We start from the raw sequence: 20,716 nt of genomic DNA, 5'->3' as shown, positions 1-20,716 counted from the left end.
CATTTGCTATTGATCTTGGTATTATTATGATTACATTTGTGACCATAGACTTTTTGACTAATCATCATATCTTGGAAAATCAATATTTCTTATTTATTCCACCAAGCAGGAGTAGAATGTAGAAATTGGAAAATTGTCCGCTCTGATACAATGCTAATTGATCGTTTGATCCCAGAATTTAAGCTATTAAAATAAGAATCTAGCATTACCACTAAAATCAAGTATAGAAGAAAATTACAAGAATTGACTGGACCATTGAATTGAATAGATATTGCCTACATTGTTAATTCATATAGCAAAGATTAATTATCTAACCTTCACCAAGTTCATTTCCTCCAAAACGAATCAGCAGCCAATTTGAAGCTTGCTAACTGTCCTTTTCACAGCAAATATAAGAAAATTAATAAAACTAATCGAATGGTCATCAACAAACCTTGATGGTCCTAAACAAAAGCTTCAACTCTTAACAAAACTGTATAAGCCTCTTTCCTTCATACCAAGGTGTTGCAGGGCCACTCCAGCTTACAATTAATGCTAAATGTATAGAGATGTCAATGACAGAACTAGGCTGGAAGAGACATACGTAATGAGTTTCATGGCAATAAACTTTGATGAAGCTTTGGAGTCATCTGTGGTGGGCATTGGAGGGCCCATTCCGGGATTGGCTCCATTACCACCGTCATTATTCAGAGGAGCAGTGGTCGCTGGTGTTGTCGGGTTAGGGTTGGTCGTGGTAGTTGTTGTGGGTGTGGACGATTGAGTAGGTGTCCCTCCAGCAGTGCTGAAAATTTGCATAATTCAAATAGTTAATAGTGCTTTGAGATGAAATAAGCAAGTTCTTGAACAAAAAACATAGAGCAAAGTAGGGATGGCAATGGGGAGGGGAGGGGACCGATCTCCCCGTATCCATCCCCGATATTTTGCGTATGTCCCCATCCCCTCCCCGTCCTCGTCAAAATTACTTGAGAGAATCTTCATCCCCTCCCCGAATAATAACAGGGGATCCCCGAATAACTAATACATTTTTTTTTTATTTTGAGTTAATCATATTAAAATAAAAAATTCAAATAAAAGTAAAGTTCAAAATATATCTTACATTAATATCTATTACAAAAGTCACATACATTAAATTAGTAAGTAACACAACATGCAAGGGATACAAACTTATTTTACAAACTATCATGAACAAATTAATAGTTTAATACAAAATTGTTACAAATAAAATCGAATTTAGATTCAAAATTAACTTTTTCAATGGTGGCGTGGGCACTTTATAAATGTGGACTATTCTCTTTACAACACAATAGTTAAATCGGAGCAAATCAAAAGTAAATATTAGATTAGATTAGATTAGATATTAAAATTGTGATTCGTTGTGGGCAATTATAACATCTAAAATTAAATAAAAAATAGATTTAAGTTTAAAATATTTAAAGAATATCAAAATTAAAAAAAATGTTTGGCTAATAGAATCTACTCGGTCTTTTTAATGTCCTAAATAAAAATTTAGAACTTTAATTAGCTAATTAGGCCTAAAAGTTTAATAATATAAATATTTTGATATTTTTTATTTTTACCAATATTTATAATTTTATAATTTATTTACTAGTAATTTTAAAAAATTAAAATTAAATTAAAAATTAAAATGGGGAAATGGGTAGGGGATGGGGATTCCACCTCATCCCCGTCCCCTCCCCGAATAAGAAATTGGGTAAAAAAATTTTCTCGTCCCCTCCCCGAATAAGAAATTGGGTATGAAATTATCCTCATACCCTCCCCGAATGGGAAAAATTCCCGAGAGTACCCGTTCCCGTAGGGATTTTTGCCATCCCTAGAGCAAAGCCGGTTTAATACATTTAAGGATGGATAGACCTACATCGAAGAAATGTGTTTCGCTGCTAAATTACATGAAGAAAACAATGAATCATAAATAAGTCAATACATAAAAATGCCAAACATAATTTTGGCTCGGTTATACTTGGTAAAGTTCCCATATTAGGATCACCTAAATAACTTAAAAACACGGTCCCAAGTTAAAGCAGATTTTTAATAGTGCACACTTAATACATCTTTTAGTACTCTTCAGATGAACCACTTATTCTTTGAACAAGTACTATAATACAAACTTTGAAATAAAGTTAATTTACAAAGTGATTCTGTGATGAGTGTATTATATGAGTGCCAACATACAGATACAATAAAGAAAAAATAAAAATATAGCCTGCAAGATTATCTTGGGGAAAAGTTAAAGCCAAGCGATGTAGCAAAAGATGGAATGCTAGTGGCCAGTAGGCCCAACTTCAGAGATCTCTAGACTCTAAAGACTATGTGTGCCAAGTTCTCAGTTCTCACCAGCCTTAAAGTAACTTATATACAACCTATGCAACACGCAAGATAAAATTGGACATGGTCCATATAAAGTTTCATATGGTTCCTTAAAATTTAAGAGCAAATGGCTACAGTGTGGGAGGCAAAGTCCGACCATAAGGCACATGACATCTCACCTGCAACATGCAATCTTCAAGTAAACATTTCAGAAAGAGTACAAAGTTTTTGGCCAACTGGATTGGTGGGTTTTTAAATTATTTCCCAAAGAAGCGTCCGCAGTTTTAAGGATTTATCAACTTTTTTTTTCACCTGGAAATTTGCCCTGCCCCACAAACCAGACCATTTTCTTGAACTAGTTTGACCAAATGACAATGACAGCAGTCTATTTTGGCGGACCTAAAAGCTCCAACAGTAAAACTCCATGTGCATCAGTTACCAGGCCTCAAAAAAAAAAAAAAAAAACAAACACTACATCATACAATTACACAAGGTACTTCCCAATGTCACTGCAACGGGTTATTTATCAGTGCTGTCCTTGCCGCCGGATATTTTGGACCAGGAGGACCATCCAACGGTGTAAACTTAAGCAACAGGTTTTATCTGAAATATGCCCGAGGCAGACAAGTGGTACAAGCAAAATGACGCACCCAAGGCCCAAAATTTTTTTTTTAAAAAAAGGACATTGTAATTTGAGCAATGGGATTTGGGACCACCACAACTTCGAATGAACGGTCATTGAAGAAATGGACACTTATCATGCATCCATTTCATCATTATCAAAGTCAGTGTATGTCCTCCAATTTTTCAATCAAGAACAGAATATAAGATGGTGGGAAAGAAAGATACCCAATAACTTAAAGATGAAGAAACATATATAAACAGACCCAAAAAGGAGGAAAATATCGAGTTGGTTAACTTTTTTAATCTTTACGAAACAAGGGAAAAACAGAACATACCTCAGAGAAGACGGATACATACAAGATCCATAACCTAAGAAACACACAACACAAAACACAAAAATAAGCAAAAACCCACTTTAAAAAGACAAAAAAAAGGTGATAAGAGATTAAGAAAACGCACTGGGATCAGTTTTTGCAATGGTGGCAGTGCCAGAGAAGTCACAGGAGCCAGGGGCCATGCCCTTTCTCTGAAAGTAACTGTTAAAAGCATACGAGGCATGAGCTTGGATGGTATTGGGGAGATAGCAGAGGCCATTGGGTTGTATAGGGGTGCAGTCAGCGCCAGTCCCGCATGCATAGTCCAGAGCCGTCTGCAAGACCTGGTTGCTTGCATCGCTTCTTGCAACACACCAGGTGCTATTGCCAGTTCCTTCAACTGGGACATTTGCTGCCATGACATTCAGCATGATCATGTTCATGCATGAGAAAATTATTGTGAAGGATAGTAGTGTGAGATTTTGATGTGATGCCATGGAAGAGAAGAAGAGTTATAGTGAATTTCGCTTTGGCTTTTGCTTAGTAAAGGAAGAGAGAGAAGAGAGAATGAAAGAATATTGAGCCAGTGAGAGAGAGAGTGTGGAGTTTTCTTTTCTCTCTTTTTTTTTTCAGCTGTTTTTCTTTCTTATTTTTGCTTTTTGGTTTTGATTTGGATTTGCCAGTGGGAACGTATTGCTATTTGGGATTATTATATATTTATATGGAACAGTTTACAGTAAGGTCCTTGTTGTTTAACTATAATTCAAATAAAAATATAGTTTGCATGTTCAATCAGAAAAATCCTCCCTATCATTTTGGGCATAAGGCAAAAGTTTAGAGAGTGGTATTTGAAATACTATCTAAGTAACTCAAGAGGGGGGTGAATTAAGATTTTAAAACTTATGCAAAACAAACCACAAAACAATTTAATTTATTGTCTTAATAAGAACAAAAATAATAAATTTAATCAAGCACAATAATAAAAGAATAAGGGAAGAGAGATCAAACTCTTGATTTTTACGTGGTTCGGCTAATCGTGCATACGTCCACGCCTTCAAGCTCACCAGACTTGAGGATTCCACTAAGCAAACCTCCAAGGCTTCAATTACTCTTACAATTGACTTCTAAGGTGTCAATAAACCTTTACAATAAGATATTATCCTCAATCTCTTAACCCAAGTGTATCCCAACACTTATAACCTCTTAATTTGATTTTCAAAAAGATTACAAAATAAATCTCTCACGCACAATGTATTTGATTACAAATGAAATTCTAAAGGGTGAGTAAATGAGATATATACAAGAATTTAAAACTCAATGAAAGTTGTATGATCAATAATTTGCTTAATGATAACATTGTGATCAACCTTTATTTGAATTTGATTGAGCTTATTTATAGTTGGAGCTGAAAACTAGCCGTTATTAACTTTTTGCTTGAAGTCGGATCGTCGTTTTGATTTGAACAAGTGACTATTGGATAGATTTTCAAATTATCGGATCACTGTTATGAAAATGTCGGATTGCCGTTATCTTCCAGTGACCTACAAAGAAAATGTTGGCTTACCGTTTTCAAGAAGTCGGTTTGCCGTTATCATGAAGTCGAATTACCGACAATGCTCAGAGGCTAATTCTTAATTTTGTTCGATGTCGGTTAGTCGTTATCAAGATGTCGGATCGCTGACAGTGTCCAGAAACTAAATCACCAAGTCTATTTGATATCGGGTAGCCGTTATCAAGATGTCGGATCGCTGACAGTGTCCAGAAACTAAATCACCAAGTCTGTTTGATATCGGTTAGCCGTTATCATACTATCGAATCGCCAACAGTGTCCAGAAGGTATTTTTAATAAGGACATGAAATTAAAAGACAACTTTCATAAAATCAATTTTCATTTAAGTACAAACCTTTACTACTTCAAAATAGTGATTTATTTAAAATGTATGAAAAACGTTTGAGCATTTAAAGACTTAATCAATCTTAATCTAGTTTGTTATCATGAAAATCATTATTAAAAAAATATTCATGTTAACAGTATTGACCCCCTGCTAGAGATGGAAACAAGAAATGACAAGCAGGGATTGGACAATATTAATTTGATTGGGATACGAAAGTATTATGAATCTCATTTTCATTGCATAATATGAATATAAGATTTCTTGAATAATTTCATGTGAAATTTGGCTTAGTAGTTTTTAAAGATATTAAATTGGACATTTAATCATATTATTAAGTCAAATTTCAATTGAAAGTTAAGGATTAAAATGATAAAATAGAAATTAAGGAGGTCTTAAGAACCACTGTTTCGTTAAGTAATTCTCACGTCTCAACCTTGAGACCATTGTCATTAGTGGTAAAATTGGTTAAATTTCTCTTTTGTTTGGAATAATTTCCTCTGACATTAGAACCTATTTATAAGTTATGCTTGTGTTGATCAAGGTCATTTAATTTTCAGAATATGTTACTTGTCATTGTGCTAATCAAGGACCCTGACAAAGTTTTAATTATAATATTAGTAGAATCATATGTAATATTAAGAAAATTAAGAAGGATTTTGTTTATTGACTATGTGAACTTTATACTTATTATGTTCGTGATCGTTGCGTTAATCATCCTTATAAATTTCTAATTTTAATTTTAGTAGGATTGTATGCAATATTGAAAAAAAAATGGAGGACTTTGTTTATTGATTATCTGGATTATTTACTTATTTGAATTTCAGTTAAACAGCAAGGACTACACTGTAAATAGCCTCATAGTCATTGACAGCTATTTGCTTCTAATGTGAATTTTACACTTTGATCCTGGTGTTGGATTCTCTCATTGACTGCCCTTTGGTCCATGCTTACACTATAACTTTCACCGAATTGGATTCTGTTTTGACACTGCGGGTATGAATCTTCAGTGGCAAAGATTTATTTGTCTTTTAATTAAATTTTGAACCGAGGCACCACTGGCTCACTGATTCCTCGGGGAGAGAGAGTTCTTCGCTTTTCAGCATGCGAAATGTTTCCCAATGAATTCATACTTGTCTTGTTCCTTTCATTCATTTGGATTCTTTGTAAGGGTTTTTTTTTTAAGTTACATTTCTTGTAGCTTATTTTTAAGGCCCTACCAGCCCACAGCCTCAACTCAAAAGTTTAGGGAGTGGTATGGAGTCCATGCTAGAGATGGAAACAAGATTTGATGGGACGAGTTGGACCAGTTGGGATTGGACAATACTAATTTTATTGGGATACGAAAGTAGTGAATCTCATTTTAATTATACAATATGAATATAAAATTTCTTGAACCACTTTGTGTGAAATTTAGTTTAGTAGTGTTTAAAGAGATTAAATCGGACATTTAGCCGTATTGCTAAGTTAATTTTAATTGAAAGTTAAGGACTAAAATGACAAAATAAAAACTAAGGAGGACTTGAGAACCACCTTTGATAATTTATTTTTCACTTCCCTTCCCCAACTTTCAAAGAATGGTTTTGATCCAGTTTAATGGTAAAATTGATTAAATTCTCATTTATTTGAAAAGCTTCTTCCGATTTTGGAGCTTATTTTTAAGTTATGATTGTTCTGATCAAGATTGTTCGAGTTTTAGACTTTTATCCCTGTTATTGTTTTGACCAAAAGTTTTGATAAATTTATTAATTGTAATATAAGTAGAATTATATATAGTATTAAAAAATAAAAAAGAAATTAAGGACTTTGTTTATTGACTATGCCAATCAACTATACACTTCTTATGTTCGTCATCGTTCCGTTAATTATCCTTGTAAATTTTTAATAGTAATTTTAGTAATATTGAAAAAATAGAGGACTTTGTTTGTTGATGATGGGGATTATGTACCTATTTGAATTTTAGTTAAACAGCAAGGACTGCACTGTAAGTTAACCTTATAGTCATTGACAGCCACTCTGCTTCATAGTCTCTATCTCTGGGACCGTTAGTATTTTGCTTCTAATGTGAATTTACACTTTGATCCTGGTGTTCTACTCTCTCATCGACTGTCCTTTGGTCCATACTTCCACTATAACTTTCACCGAATTGGATTCCGTTTCCACACTGTTGAGTATGAAGCTTCAATGGTAAAGATTCATTTGACTTTTTTAATTAAATTTGAACCGAGGCACCACTGACACTGATTCCTTGGGTAGAGAGAGTTCTTACACATTTCAGCATGCTGTAAATATTACCCAATGAATTCATACTTATCTTGTTCCTGTCATTTATTTGGATTCTCTATAAGGTATATTAAGTTGCATTTATTGTTATTTATAATTAAATTGTTACAGAAATTAGTAACAAAATAATGGAATCTAGAAGATGAATTTTACCTGGATATAAGTTCCATTAACAAAATAGTAGGGTTAGATAGAGCAATGAATAAAATTTATCCAACTGTAAGTTACATTAAATAACTTAAAGAGACCCTCTTTATAATTGTTTATGCACTCGGTTTAGTATTAATATTCAAGTGTGTTGGTAAAATACAAATAATGATTCTTTGTTGTTAAATAGCCCTGATAAGATGAAGTGTCGATTTTATGCTATCGTTGGATAGATAACAAAAAATGAAGTCCAACGACAACGAAATTATAGTCATTATTTAACTTTTATATAGATTAGTGGTTAATAACATTCTCTTATAAGAAACATGATTTAGTGGATATTGGTGTTTATCATATGATAAGGGTATCTCCAATGCTTAACACCATTTTGGTGTAACACCAACACTAAAAATATACATTTTTCACACCAAACTACTATTTCATTTCCAACCCATTTACGCCAAAAAGAATATTCTTCTTTTTATTCTTTTAATTCTCAAGAATTAATTCAATTAACACAATAAATATTACTATTAATATAGATAATTAAGTAATAAGTAATTTTATATTGATTAACAAAAAAAATAGAAAATTATTAAATTTGCATTTAATTAACTAAATTAGTACATTATGAAAATTAAACATTACATTAATATAGAAAAATACAATAACAATAATAATAATTTTATATCTAATATTTTGATGATATTGGAGGATCTTATAATGATCTCCCAAATTATTAAATAATTATTCTAATTTATGTTAGTAGTAGTAGCTTTTTAATTGTGTTAATTTAATTTTGTATTTTTCATTTGTAATATGTAATCTAGTAATTAATGTTATTGGCATTTTATTTTTATTATTAATTTTTGTGTTGAATAATTTTTATTTAAAATATTAGTATAATATTCAAAAATTAAAAAAATGAAATAAAAATAATAACAACAATAATAATAATAATAACTTAAAATATTATATAAAATAAGACATATATGTAAATAAGAAAAGTAATAAGGATATTTGAGACTTTTTTTCCTAGCACCAAATGAATAGTGTTACACCGTATTTGGTGCAATACTATTCATAACACCATTTTGGTGTTTGTTTTGGTGTTACATTGGAGAAATATTTTAAACTAAAAATGGTGTAAAAGGTGGTTTAGTGTTAGTTTAGGTGTCACATTAGAGATGGCCTAAGCACCTGTGACAGAATTCTATGACTTATTATGAATAGTGTTAAAGGCATAGATTAACTAGATAGTATTTTGTGGGATTGTCACTCACTAGAAGATGAACACTATCACCCGTTAGATTATTACTCCCCCTATAAAACTTCAGATTACTCATATCCCAAAATTTTCATTTCTAATCCACAACTAATGGTGTATTATGTGAGATATGCAAAAATTGAAGTATTGAGTACAAAAGTTTTAGAAGAATTAAGAATTTAGAATTTTCAGTGGAGAGCATGGTGAGTTATGATGTATATCGATTGGAAGCTTGTGTTATCAGACTGTCAAATTTAAGCTAACATCTCTTTATAGTCATGTCAAAAGATTATACACACACACACACACACACAAACAATCTAGTAAACGAATAACACTTCCTAAGAAAGAAAGAAAAAAAAAAGGATAACACAACACAACACGATTACACAAATATTACACGGCTTATTTTCGCATTTGACACAATTATGACTTTGACCCATTTTAGAGTGGACCTTTTGAATTTTATTCCTTAAAATACCCCATCTTAATTTATAAAACACTAACTCATAAATTAAAATCAATCACCTTATCATTGTCACCCTAAAATGTGTATAACTTTCAAGTTTTTGTTTATAAATCCATGCAAATTCTAAAATTTTAAATTATTTTCTTCTCATTACATAATTTCTATCTCTATAATTCTTAATTCTTAAAAGTTTCTAGAAAGAAAAAAAAAACCTATATTAAATTTTAGAATATAAATATAAACTATGAAATATGGTGGCGTAAGAAATCATTAAAAAATATTTTATTTAAGTGTTTAATTGAATTTCCATTAAAAAAAAAAGAGCTAAATCTTTGGTTATTTAGGTGATTTCCATTGAAGAGAGGTTTTGTAAGAAATTTAGAGGGGTGTCAAAATCCTTACCCATTATTTCATCCTAATGCAACTTCAAAAAATTAAACATATACATAATACATTCCTGGCAACGATAGTAAACAAGAAGAAAATTTAGCTAATCCAAGATATAAAATTTTAATCATAAAAACAAAAAATCATTAAATCAAATCATTATACCATTAATTGGTCGTAAATAGGTTAATGTGTTGATATGACATGATTATTCACATCATAAACAAGTTCACGGATTGAAGTCTAATGGAAATATAATGCGCTTAATAAATAAGTTGACGCAAACAGGATAAAATCACTACTTGAAAGAACTGTATCAACTTTATTTAAATGAAAAATTATCATCCACGTAGCCAATTTTTCGGGTATTATTAAGCTACCATCCAAAAACATTTTCTAAACTACTTGTGGGCCTTGTGGCTGAATTTGATCTAATTGAGGTGTCCAATAATTAGATGTAGCAAAATGCAGAAAGGTACACATGGATGGGTTCTAAAGATATAATTCAACCTTTAAATAAACATCTCGAGAGCACAGATTCAAAAGAAAAACAATTTTTTTTTTGAAATTTCAGTGCATGATTACCAATCAATAATGATGTTTGAACTAACATCTTGACATGTTAAACAATCTCTCAGGTCCTTTCCAAAATTAGAGCTCCATCAGAATCAAGCCAACTTGTGATTTCCAAACACAATCAGAGCCATGCTATGTATAATTTCAAATTCTACTGAAACAGTGGATTACTTCTTGGTGACTGCAAAGATGTAGTTGACAGATGCTTTGCTGACCTCTAACACAATGCACCAATTGTGTATCCGGAACTTAAGCTATAGGGGAAAGACACCAATCCTAGCATATATTTGCCAGATATTGTGAAGTTGCTTGACGAAAAAGAAACGTGAGAATGAGCCAACTCATGCAATGTGAATGAGATCCAATTGTACATTCAAACAAATCGGTTGAGATGGTAAAGATTGGTATGCTATTCGACTGCTAATCTGGTAAGGTGCATTGCGTCCTACCAAAAGCCTCACAATTCAGATCACCAAAGATCCCTATGAAATGGGGTCAAAAAGAATTACACATCTTTTGATGACATGGCTCAATGATATACATCTCTGAACTCCTGTAATTAAATTAAAAAAAAATGGGTATCAGATATATTGTTATCGTTGTTATACACTCACCTGCGGTCTTCATGCATCTCTTCCTCCCCTTTGTCGGAGCTGACTTTGGGCCAAGTAACATCACATGTATTAAAAACAAATTGTTTCAAATTTTTTCATAGAATAAGATGTATGCCTCACAGCGAAGAACTTCTTCCAGAGAAACTTCACGAACATAGACATCACTAGCGTGATACCATACACCACCAACACTTTCTTTCTTGGCCTTAACTTTATTTTTTGGACCTCCTCTCACATATGCAACATAGTGACCACCTCTCATGGTTCCCAAATGCTCCACTACGCCAACTAGACGATAATCATAGTTATCATGGTCTGTGCACCTGCAAATTGCGGAAATGAACATAAATTCAGCTGTTGAAACATATGATTGCCACAGCGTTAAAATTTTTACTTTCAACTTTTGTTTTTAACAAAGTGAACTACTGGAGTCCAACAGGTCACCTAACGTAAAATGTGCAGCAGAAAAGAACATTTGATCTTCAAATGAGGAGAAATACATCACTGAGCTTAAAGCTCAGAAAATATAAATGGAAGCTGTGACAAACAGGGTATAACATGTTATCTAGACTACATAATTACTCGATGCAGCAAATTATTTTGGGTCAAAATGCCTGGGTGAATACCAAGGCGAGTACTGCAGCCTCAGGCTTGCTAAAAGGTTTAAAGAAGTTCAAGAAGGCAACTTGTATCTTTCAAAGTCACCTCGCTAACCTAAGTTAACACGATATTGTCATTGCACTCCTGCGTACCTAGCGGTTTAAGCTTTGGTTTTTGTAGGTACCTAACAAGGTAGCAATACCTCTTTGAACAATCCTTAATAAATTTAGTAATCTCATTTTATGTCTGGATTTTGATTTGCATCTGCATCCGCATTGCACCAGAGTGAGGATTAAAGGGTAAATATAATATTCTGGGTATACTCCTATCTGTTTAAGCTTTTAGGTTTACAGGTAACTTAACAATAATGTGTTTCTCCTCCAAAATGATAACATAACAACTAATTTTCACATTACTTAAGTCAGAGGCAGCCAAATAAACTTGTACGAAAACAAAAAGATAAAGAGTACAACAAAAGATAAGATATCAAATAAGAGGTGTAACAGTAACTGAGGGGAAAGCAGTTTCCACCCTACAGTAACCGAAGAGGTGTAACAGTAGCTAAGGTGAAAGCAGTATCTACCCTACGATACCCTTCTTTTCAGGTACCAGCAACTTTCATGTGCACTGTATGTAATAAAGATTAGGAGTTATTCAGAGTTTGCATGAGCATCTCCTGAAATGTAACTTAAGAAGAGGTTTTCTTTGGGAAGCCAATCAAACATAGGTATTATGAAACTTTTGACAATATAACAAATAGCCAAGTTTCATTTTAGCAATTAGAAGTTTTTTAACATAACCTGCTTTAACATATAATATTAGGCCATACAAGACTTATCGCGGGAACAAGAGAAATTTCTTTTAGTGAAGAACACTTCCTGTGAAATGAAGGTAGAATCCTTTCACTCAACCAAAACATGTAAAGAGAATTTTCTTTTCTATTCCAATTAGCTCAACTAAAACAACCATCATCCAAGCTTCTAATTTTAAGTTAATTTTTTTTTAAAGCATATTATGATCATGAATAAACAGACAAATACCATAATACAAAAGGGTTTCAGGATTGGCATATTCACTAGGAAATCCCCTTGACACCCAACCAGGTCTTATATGAGAACAACTGCAACAAAGGAAGTTGTACATTTATTGGAAGGACAGTTTGATTTAGACTAAAATATTTAACTCCAGACAGTCCTTATAATCCTTATGCACAGAACTTGCATTTTTGCCTATGACCGACACAAAAGATGTTACCATTAAAAACCTAGCCTATATATAACTATAGATTCTAGCCACTTTAAACATCAGACGATCCTTTTTAGTTTACAATATCAATCTGCCCGCAGAATAAAACAATGTTATCCGTAACATCCTAGACCATTTACTTACAGGTATCACACAACAGTAACAATTATCTGCATCAAGGGAGGAAAAAAAAAAGGCATCAAGGGAGGAAAAAAAAAAAGGCATCCAAAAAGTAATCAGTATATATTCAGATAATCGTGCCCAAACCAAAAGAATGGATAAAACCACAGAGAAAAAAGAGATAACATTTTTCTTCTTTAATAAATTTGATAAATGTAAAGGGGTACCCGGGATCCATATAAGGTCTAAGATTGATTATTTCACTGAAATTGACATGGCCATTCAATTTACTCAAGCGACCACGGGCATCCTGGCTGAACCTCTTTAGATGAATGGTCAAAATAGGTGGAGCCTTATTTATAAGTACTCTTTTGGTTGCATCTCTCTTCACTTTTACAATTTTGGAATTTATCTCCTCAACTTTGCTTTCCTCTGATTCACAGTTTCCAGCAACAAGCTGAGAATCACTCTGGTAAACTTTTTCCGCAGAATACCCACTACTAGTAGCCCCATCAACACTACAAGAACCTTCATCTTGATCAGTAATGCTTTCTTCACTGCAAGAATCACGCAAACACAAAGAACGTGATTGCATTTCCACTGCATCATTAATCTTCATTTTTCCCTTTTCCCTTTGCGGAACAGCTGGATTCACGTCATTTGTTAGGCCACTTTCAACTTCTGCACAATCTTGATTAAAACAATCAGTCTTCCCACTCTGCGAAACCAAGCTTTCACAGAAAGTGTTCAGATCATTATTAGTTTTGGCATCTCCATTACAAAGACTGTCAACATCCGTAAGACTTGAACCCTGTATATCATTTTGGTTGCTGGTTTCACCTCCATTGATCAAAGGTTTAGAAGCAAGTTTGGCCCTCCTCTTCAAAGCTTCCAACTTCTGGCGTTGCAGAGTCTTTGAACAGCTCTCACAATCCCAAGCATTATCATCAGTGAGAAGCTCTGGTTTTATGAAATGAACCAAACAGCTCTCAACAGACACTGGAGAATCTGAATCATCAACCTCATCTGGATCGGAGTCACTGCTGTTTCCTACTACAAAACCACTCCCCACACTTTCAGTACCCGAAGATGGCCTTGGAACTGGTCCTATAGCAGTCTCAGGCTCATTAAATAAGTCACCAAAACCATCAAAGTCCACTTCCTCTTGTCTACAGCCCACAACTGATGAGGAGGCCTCACCTTCTCCACTTATTTTCTCTGCAGTAGTTGAAATTTCTTCATTGTATGGAAGCAAGATAACTTCTGAATCTTGAACCACTAGTGGTAGCTCATCCTCGCCAGCATCCCCAGAAGAAGAATCTGCTTGTAGATTTGGCTTTGAATCAAGTAAGGGAATCTGATTAGAATTAATTAAAGAATCATCTGACACCTCATTCTTCTCTCCAGAATCTTGAACAAACAAAACATCATTATTTTGCAAAGTCAAGCCATGCTCATCTGATATAGTTTCTGGTTCAATGTAATCCAACCATGCAAAATCTGTAGAATCTTGAATAACTGACACATCACTCTTTTGCCAAGTCGAATCCAGCACATCTCCAGTAGTTTTAGGTTCAATGTAATCCAACCAAAAATCATCCAATGAAGCCACTGTTTGTTCAACTGGAATATCAATAACTTGGTCATGCTGAGGGAGTGGATCAGCTGGGACATTCTGTAAAGCTGAACCACATTGGGTGGCCACGGTAGGTGAGCCAACTGAATCTAGTAATTGAGAACCGCCAGAAGAACTCACCACATTTTCACTAAGAGGTGCAGTAGACTCCGTCAGGCTTTGAGACTTGCTGCTGATTGATAGATTTGAAATACTTTGTGTTATTACTGCATGAGTATCTTTGGTACCTTTAGATCGAATTCTTCCACTTTTCTTTGGCGGCAGTTTAGTTTTCTTGGCTCGAGAGGCGGGTTGAGTCTTCTTAGATGGAGCTTTCTTTGTAGGAACCGGAAGGGAAAGATCTAAAAATGGCTCATACACTGTTGAGGAATGTCCACATTCCACACAACGAACAGTACTAGCAATTTGGCCTCCAAACACATAATCCACAAAAACAGGACCCTGATTTGAGGAAATTCCATTTCCCTCGGAAGGGCTATTTCTTTTTCTGAAGGCCAACTCCTCGCTACACAGTCCATCAAGTAAGCAACGAAGCAATTCATGGCTGTCATGCTGCTGATATCCCTTGAATTGGGGAGCCTTGGAACAGATGCACCCAAAAAAGGATCTTGGATTTATCACATTTCTCAATCCCGTCTCTGGTTTTGTTTCAGCAAAAAGCTTCTTCAAAGCGATAGTAAGAGGTCCAAAAGTTAACTCCGCATTCAAGAAGTAATCCTGCAACTGACTCATGGCAAGAAGATTTTGCATCACTGAATTGAAGAAGCAAGTGTTTCCAAGATTAGCCAACCCTCTTACCACATAACAAGCATTTCCATCTAAGTCACTCCCACTCACTACGGTACTTTCAGATTTGATTTCACTATTGACGTTGCCACTTCCAAACCAAGCATCCTCAACATCCACCGATGAAATTTCTGTAGATCGCCCCTTAATTAATTTTACAACCTCCGATAAAGCATCTTTATTTTCACCATTTTCCTCCGTTTTTTCAACTGGAATGAGTGTATTGCATGGGAAGCACCACCGGAGATGAGGATTTTCCCATTGGATCACCAAGGGATGACGGGTTTGTCTAGCATGCCGAACCACGTGGCTTTGAGGGGTTGTAGGAAGTCCGACCCCTCCACAAGCATAATGTCCACAACCTAAGCAAACCCAAATTGCTTTTGAATCCACCAAGGAACTGCCCTTCTTCTTACCATGTTTACCCTTTCCCTTCTTCCCTCGTCTATCACCTACACCTTCTCTACAATCTTCGCATCTAATAGGATCTGAAGACCCAATTTTAACTGAAATTTTATCTGAATCAATACCCTTGTCAAGATGGGGGCATGGTTTTCTCTCTTTCATGACCGGAACTCCATCATCAGTACTCTCAACAGGTTTTGATTGTTGAAGAACACTCTTAGGAGCACGGGCAGCAGCCTGCTTCTGCTTAGCAGCAGCAGCTCTACTCTTCCTCTCAGCCCTTTTCCCCATCAGTCACTAAAACAAATTCAAAATAACCCTGAACACCATATCCAAGATTTGCAAAAGCAAAGGAAACAAATAATGAAGGAAAAAAAATCGCTACTTTATTCATCTTTTATTATGAATATCCGTATCTGCTTTCATTACACATATCATGTATGGTTATAACTATCAACATATAAAGAGAAAGAAAAAGATAAAGAGAATCGACAGATTTGTAGGCATAGAAGCAAGAAACATAAAGGAAAATTTAAATTTACCCATTACAGATTCAGCAATTTCAATACGACCCGGATGATTATTTCAATCATAATGGTTAAGAGCAAGCATGTTGTTACAGATGATAAAAGCAAAAACAAAAGGATTCGAAGACAGAAGCTGAACAAAGAATTAAAAAAAGATGACAATAATAATAATACCTCAAAATTTTGGAGGAAGAGGACGGCGATTGGTTAGAGAATAATTACCAAAGATGATTAGGATCTAACAGAGCATAAGTTATGGTGTGCGCATTATAAGGTGTTTAGCGCTACTTGTAGTGTTGTCTGAACAGAGCGGTTAAAGTGGAAAAAAATAAAAAATAAAAATAAAAAACACAGAAGAAAAAGGAGGAGTTAAAAAAGGAAGGATAGGGTTTAACTGGAGGTAAAAAGGTGTACGGTGAAGTTGTAAAACTTTTTGAGATTTTTTTTTTGGCAGCCACTATGTTACATCTTTTGTAAGTAACAAACGGCCTGCATGGATCGTTGGATTTGGGAATCTGAAATCCAATGGATAATATTGAATTTAATAAAAAATAGATTACAGGTTGCATTAGTCCAAGTTTATTTCAAACAAAAGGTGGGCAACCTGAGGCAACAGTTTAAAACAAAAAAAAAAAACCAGCTGATGAAATAGTCGCTAATCAAATTTAAAAGGGAAAAAAAATCAAATTATAGATTATAGATCCTATTTCCATCTTAAATCTATTTGTTTTTCATGGTGTCTCAATGTGTATACTAATTTATAATTTGGATCTATATTAGAGCTAATGCTTCCCTAAATATCTAAGAAAAATTTCTTTTCATTGATTAAATATTTATTTCCAATATCTTGTATATGTAGGATTTGAAAAGAGGAAAAATAGTAGGGATGATAATGGGAGAAGATAGAGATGTCGATTCTCAAATCTAATATTAATGGTATACTTATGTTCCTCTACTAAATAAATTATCCAAGGTTCACGGTTAATGATGCGTTGAGAAATTTTAATTTCTATTTAAAGCTCTGTCTAATATGGCTTTTCATAAAGTGTAGAGAAAAGTAAAGCTCTTAAGAAAAAAATTTAATTAGAATTGTCAATGATAAATTTTATTAAAAATTTTAAAAAGTACTTTAATAAATAAGCTTTTAAAGTTATATATATTATGAAAGAAATAAAATAAGATTATATAATAAATTAAGAGTATCTTAGATAATTGAACTTACAAAAAAAAACTCGCTAAGAAATTTAAAATTTGAGTTTTTAATAGTGGATACAAAATAATTTATTTAATTCTCAAAAGCTCTACTCAAAATACAACTATGTAGCACAAAAATTTTTAATAAGCTTTTTAAATTATTTAAGTATTTTTTTTTGAAAAAAAATAGTTTTTTCATTAAGTAAATAATACTAAACATGTACTAAAGTGTTAGGACCAGAAGTTGTACAAATAAAACCATGAAATTATATCTTATTAGATGGATATTTTCAAATTTGCTTAATTTAATTTTTTTTTTTTTTTTTTTTGTCTTTGCTGCTGGGAAATTGAAATGATGGCTACAACTTAAATTATGAATGGAGTAATCGGAGAATATTGAAACCCATTTAACTTGGATCGTGCACCGAGGGACGAAAGGAAAAAAAAAAAAAAAATTTGAAATTGCTGTTGGGTACGGTACAATGACTTACCGTTGACAGCTTGTGCAACTGGATTACAATCGGTTTATTTCAATAATTTTATATGCCTATTTAACCGCCACGTGCCGCTGTTACATGAGTCAATTAGTCATGTCATTGCTGTTACTTACAGCTGCTGTAACATAACCGGACCCATTTTTTTTATCCCATCTGTTTTCCCAAGTTTTGTCCTCCTTGATTTCAGTCAACGACATTCGTGCAACCCTTTTTTTAAAGATCTCCACTAGTTGAGAAAATTTGAAATTCTATATTTGACTATTAAAAAAAAAACGATGTTAGTTTTTGTAAAAAGCATTATTTATATTAAATTTTACATGAATAAAAGGAAAAATATTTTCCTAAAGGAATATATATATATATATATATATATATATATATATATATATATATAGTTACAAAAGAAAAAAAATTTAATGTAGCTAAATACAAACTCTCTAAAAAAATTTAACTCATTTTTATTTTATTTTTAAGTGTTATTTGATAAATTAATATTTTTTCGTTAACGTCCTCAAGAATATTGTTGTTAGGGTATTATTGTAAAAATAAAGAAAAAAATTAAGGGAAAGAGTCACATATTTAATAACAAGAATGTCTTGAGATGTTTTTTGAAACATAGGAACTAAATAAATACATACCCCTATATCTACAAGTGTTGTAAGGTGATTTTTTCTTTTTAACAATTAAATGTGATTCAACTAAGGGCTATTTTGGCATTTACTAAAATGTGCAGAGTAATTTTTTAAATTTTATTAAATTTAAGTTCTACTAAGTGGTACTAATAAATTTTAATGTGTAAATGCTAATAGTCCAATTTTTATATAAAATGATGAGAAAGAATGTTTACACAAATCAATCAAGAAAGTCAATATTCAAGAAGCCTCAGGTAATTTTTATGAATTATGTAAAATATTTACCATCTTTATTATATAAAATATTTGTATAGCCTTACTCATTTTTATTTTTTACTCTTTGAGTTGGACTATTAACACCCCTCCAAGATCCTCTTAAAATCCTAATTTTAATTTTACTCTACATAATACCAAAAAAACCTCTTTTATTATTGTCATTTTATTATCGTTCAAATGAACTCTAAATGCATCAAACCTGATTTTTTTTATAAAAAAAAAAACTGTAGCACAATGCTTTTATTGACAGAGTGCTTTAAAAATTTTGTTCATGCAGCAAAAGCAGATTACAAGTTCAAATTAAGAAACCCATATACTTATTCTATGATTCGATATCATCACCCAAAACAACAAAATAGTTTAAAACTCACTAAACTTTTGAGTCTTGGGACGTTCTTGCTTTTCTCTTGCCTTTCCAATCTTCAAGACATTCTTTCCCCGACAGCACCTCCAGACAATACTCCACCGTAAGGTTAACAAATCCTCCTGTTTACACAACCCAGTTGTATAGATGATACAACAAACAAAGCAAAGAGAGTGAGACAGAGAGAAGCAAGCCTTTTAACGAATAGGATTTATAATCAAGAAAAGAGAACAAAAAAAGAAAAATTGAACATTAGCAAGAAAAAATCGATTGAGGAGAGCGAGAAAAATATAAATGAAGTTAATTATATTTAGATTTGTCTTTAAATATTATGGGATTAATGAATTGTTGCCAAAACTGCCAATAGTCCAGCTCTCTTTGTTTTGTGCTTTTTGTTTATAAATTTGGTTATTAGGTATCAATATGATAAATGTTTTTCATGTAAAAAATTTTTGGGTTCAACCCACAGTAGAGCATTGTTAATAACCACACGATCATAGTAACAATTTATTTTTTACTATTTATTACTTTAATCTTGTAGTTATAAGGCAGTGCTCTATGATGGAGCAACTCTACCATAGCCACTACCAATTTTTTATAATGTGGTCCCTATAAGAAATAATTTGTTTAAATAAATAAATAAAATTAGGCTCATTTACTTGTTTTTAAGGATAGTAGAATTTTTATAATGAAAGTGATAAAGTTTATAATTTTGTTTCTTTGATGGAAGGAAGTTAAAGGGTTGTAGTAATTCTTGCTTGTTAATAGTGTGAGTTCAAGAGCCTTAATTATATCTTAAGGCTAACTATAAAAGGATCTTTATCCTTATCCACTACAACAAATATGAATTTTGGTAGCATTGGATAGTAGCAATTTTTTTTTTTCATAATGTTACCAAATGTCAATCTATTGTAGTATTTTTAGAAGAAAGTTACAATAAGTTGTTCAAATTGTATCATTTAATTTTTTGTAACATTTTATCTCTAATTACTAGTATATTTCTAAATGCTATGCATACTTATAAATAATATAGCACTTTAAAAATGCTACCAAATGTTGTTATATATAATAGCACTCAAAAATAGTTACAAAATGAGAGAGTGAGAGAAATAAAAATGAAACCCTATGTACCACCAAAATGAAACAATAAGCAGCAACCAAATATTTTGTTCTCTTCAAAATATGCAACTTTGAGAGGGAAAGAAAACAAAATCTCTCATTCTTCCCCTTGTCTCCTCACTAAAATTTTAAGGCATAAGCACCAGAATAATCTTTATTTGAAGAACACACATTGAAAAATCATAGCTTAATGTTCATTTTGAAATCCCAATTCCCAACTTCTTTCTCTTCAAATACTCTATCTTTTTCATTTCATTGGCCTATTTTATTTTATAGTTTTTTGTGAAATTTCAGATTATGGAGTTGAATACCCATGGATTCATATCTACTTCAATCGCCACCAAGGCGGGGGCTTCCTTTTCCAACCATTATAAGATTCTCTATCACTTTTTTTTTTCTCCCTCCAAAATGTAACTC

The 20,716-nt window shown here is 32.7% G+C and overlaps 2 protein-coding genes across 4 annotated transcripts; both read right to left on the bottom strand.

Annotated features, from left to right (window-relative positions):
• Positions 1-234: 234 nt before the first annotated feature.
• On the bottom strand, positions 235-3,837 carry LOC18032894 (PLASMODESMATA CALLOSE-BINDING PROTEIN 3). Its single transcript, XM_006420862.2, has 3 exons — positions 3,409-3,837; positions 3,285-3,318; positions 235-781 (listed from the first exon to the last, which is right to left on the bottom strand). Exons 1-3 carry the CDS (start codon positions 3,758-3,760, stop codon positions 535-537), a joined length of 633 nt encoding a protein of 210 aa, XP_006420925.1. The 5' UTR covers positions 3,761-3,837; the 3' UTR covers positions 235-534.
• Positions 3,838-10,421: 6,584 nt separating this feature from the next.
• Positions 10,422-16,531, bottom strand: LOC18032764 (ubiquitin carboxyl-terminal hydrolase 2). Of its 3 annotated transcripts, XR_002904869.1 has the most exons (4): positions 16,392-16,531; positions 13,091-15,987; positions 10,899-11,221; positions 10,422-10,766 (listed from the first exon to the last, which is right to left on the bottom strand). XR_002904869.1 is itself a non-coding variant. In XM_006420859.2 (3 exons), exons 2-3 carry the CDS (start codon positions 15,979-15,981, stop codon positions 10,984-10,986), a joined length of 3,129 nt encoding a protein of 1,042 aa, XP_006420922.1. In that variant the 5' UTR covers positions 15,982-15,987; positions 16,392-16,531; the 3' UTR covers positions 10,422-10,983. The 3 variants fall into 3 exon arrangements, 2 of the variants coding, with proteins under 2 accessions (XP_006420922.1, XP_024037582.1); XM_006420859.2 differs by having other exon boundaries at positions 10,422-11,221; XM_024181814.1 differs by lacking the exon at positions 16,392-16,531 and adding an exon at positions 16,233-16,331 and having other exon boundaries at positions 10,422-11,221.
• Positions 16,532-20,716: the final 4,185 nt, after the last annotated feature.

The sequence above is a fragment of the Citrus clementina genome, unplaced genomic scaffold, assembly GCF_000493195.1.
Source record: "Citrus clementina cultivar Clemenules unplaced genomic scaffold, Citrus_clementina_v1.0 scaffold_9, whole genome shotgun sequence".
Classification (NCBI taxonomy): domain Eukaryota; kingdom Viridiplantae; phylum Streptophyta; class Magnoliopsida; order Sapindales; family Rutaceae; genus Citrus; species Citrus x clementina.
This window is presented reverse-complemented; position numbering and strand designations above follow the sequence as displayed.

Excerpts from the sequence above, each read along its gene's own strand:
- LOC18032894 (XM_006420862.2), bottom strand. The coding sequence starts at position 3,760 with ATGGCATCACATCAAAATCTCACACTACTATCCTTCACAATAATTTTC. Across the intron at positions 3,319-3,408 it reads CATTGCAAAAACTGATCCCA|GTTATGGATCTTGTATGTAT; the intron begins GTGCGTTTTCTT and ends TGTGTTTCTTAG. Across the intron at positions 782-3,284 it reads ATGTATCCGTCTTCTCTGAG|CACTGCTGGAGGGACACCTA; the intron begins GTATGTTCTGTT and ends GCAAATTTTCAG.
- LOC18032764 (XM_006420859.2), bottom strand. The coding sequence starts at position 15,981 with ATGGGGAAAAGGGCTGAGAGGAAGAGTAGAGCTGCTGCTGCTAAGCAG. Across the intron at positions 11,222-13,090 it reads AGACCTTATATGGATCCCGG|GTGCACAGACCATGATAACT; the intron begins GTACCCCTTTAC and ends CGCAATTTGCAG.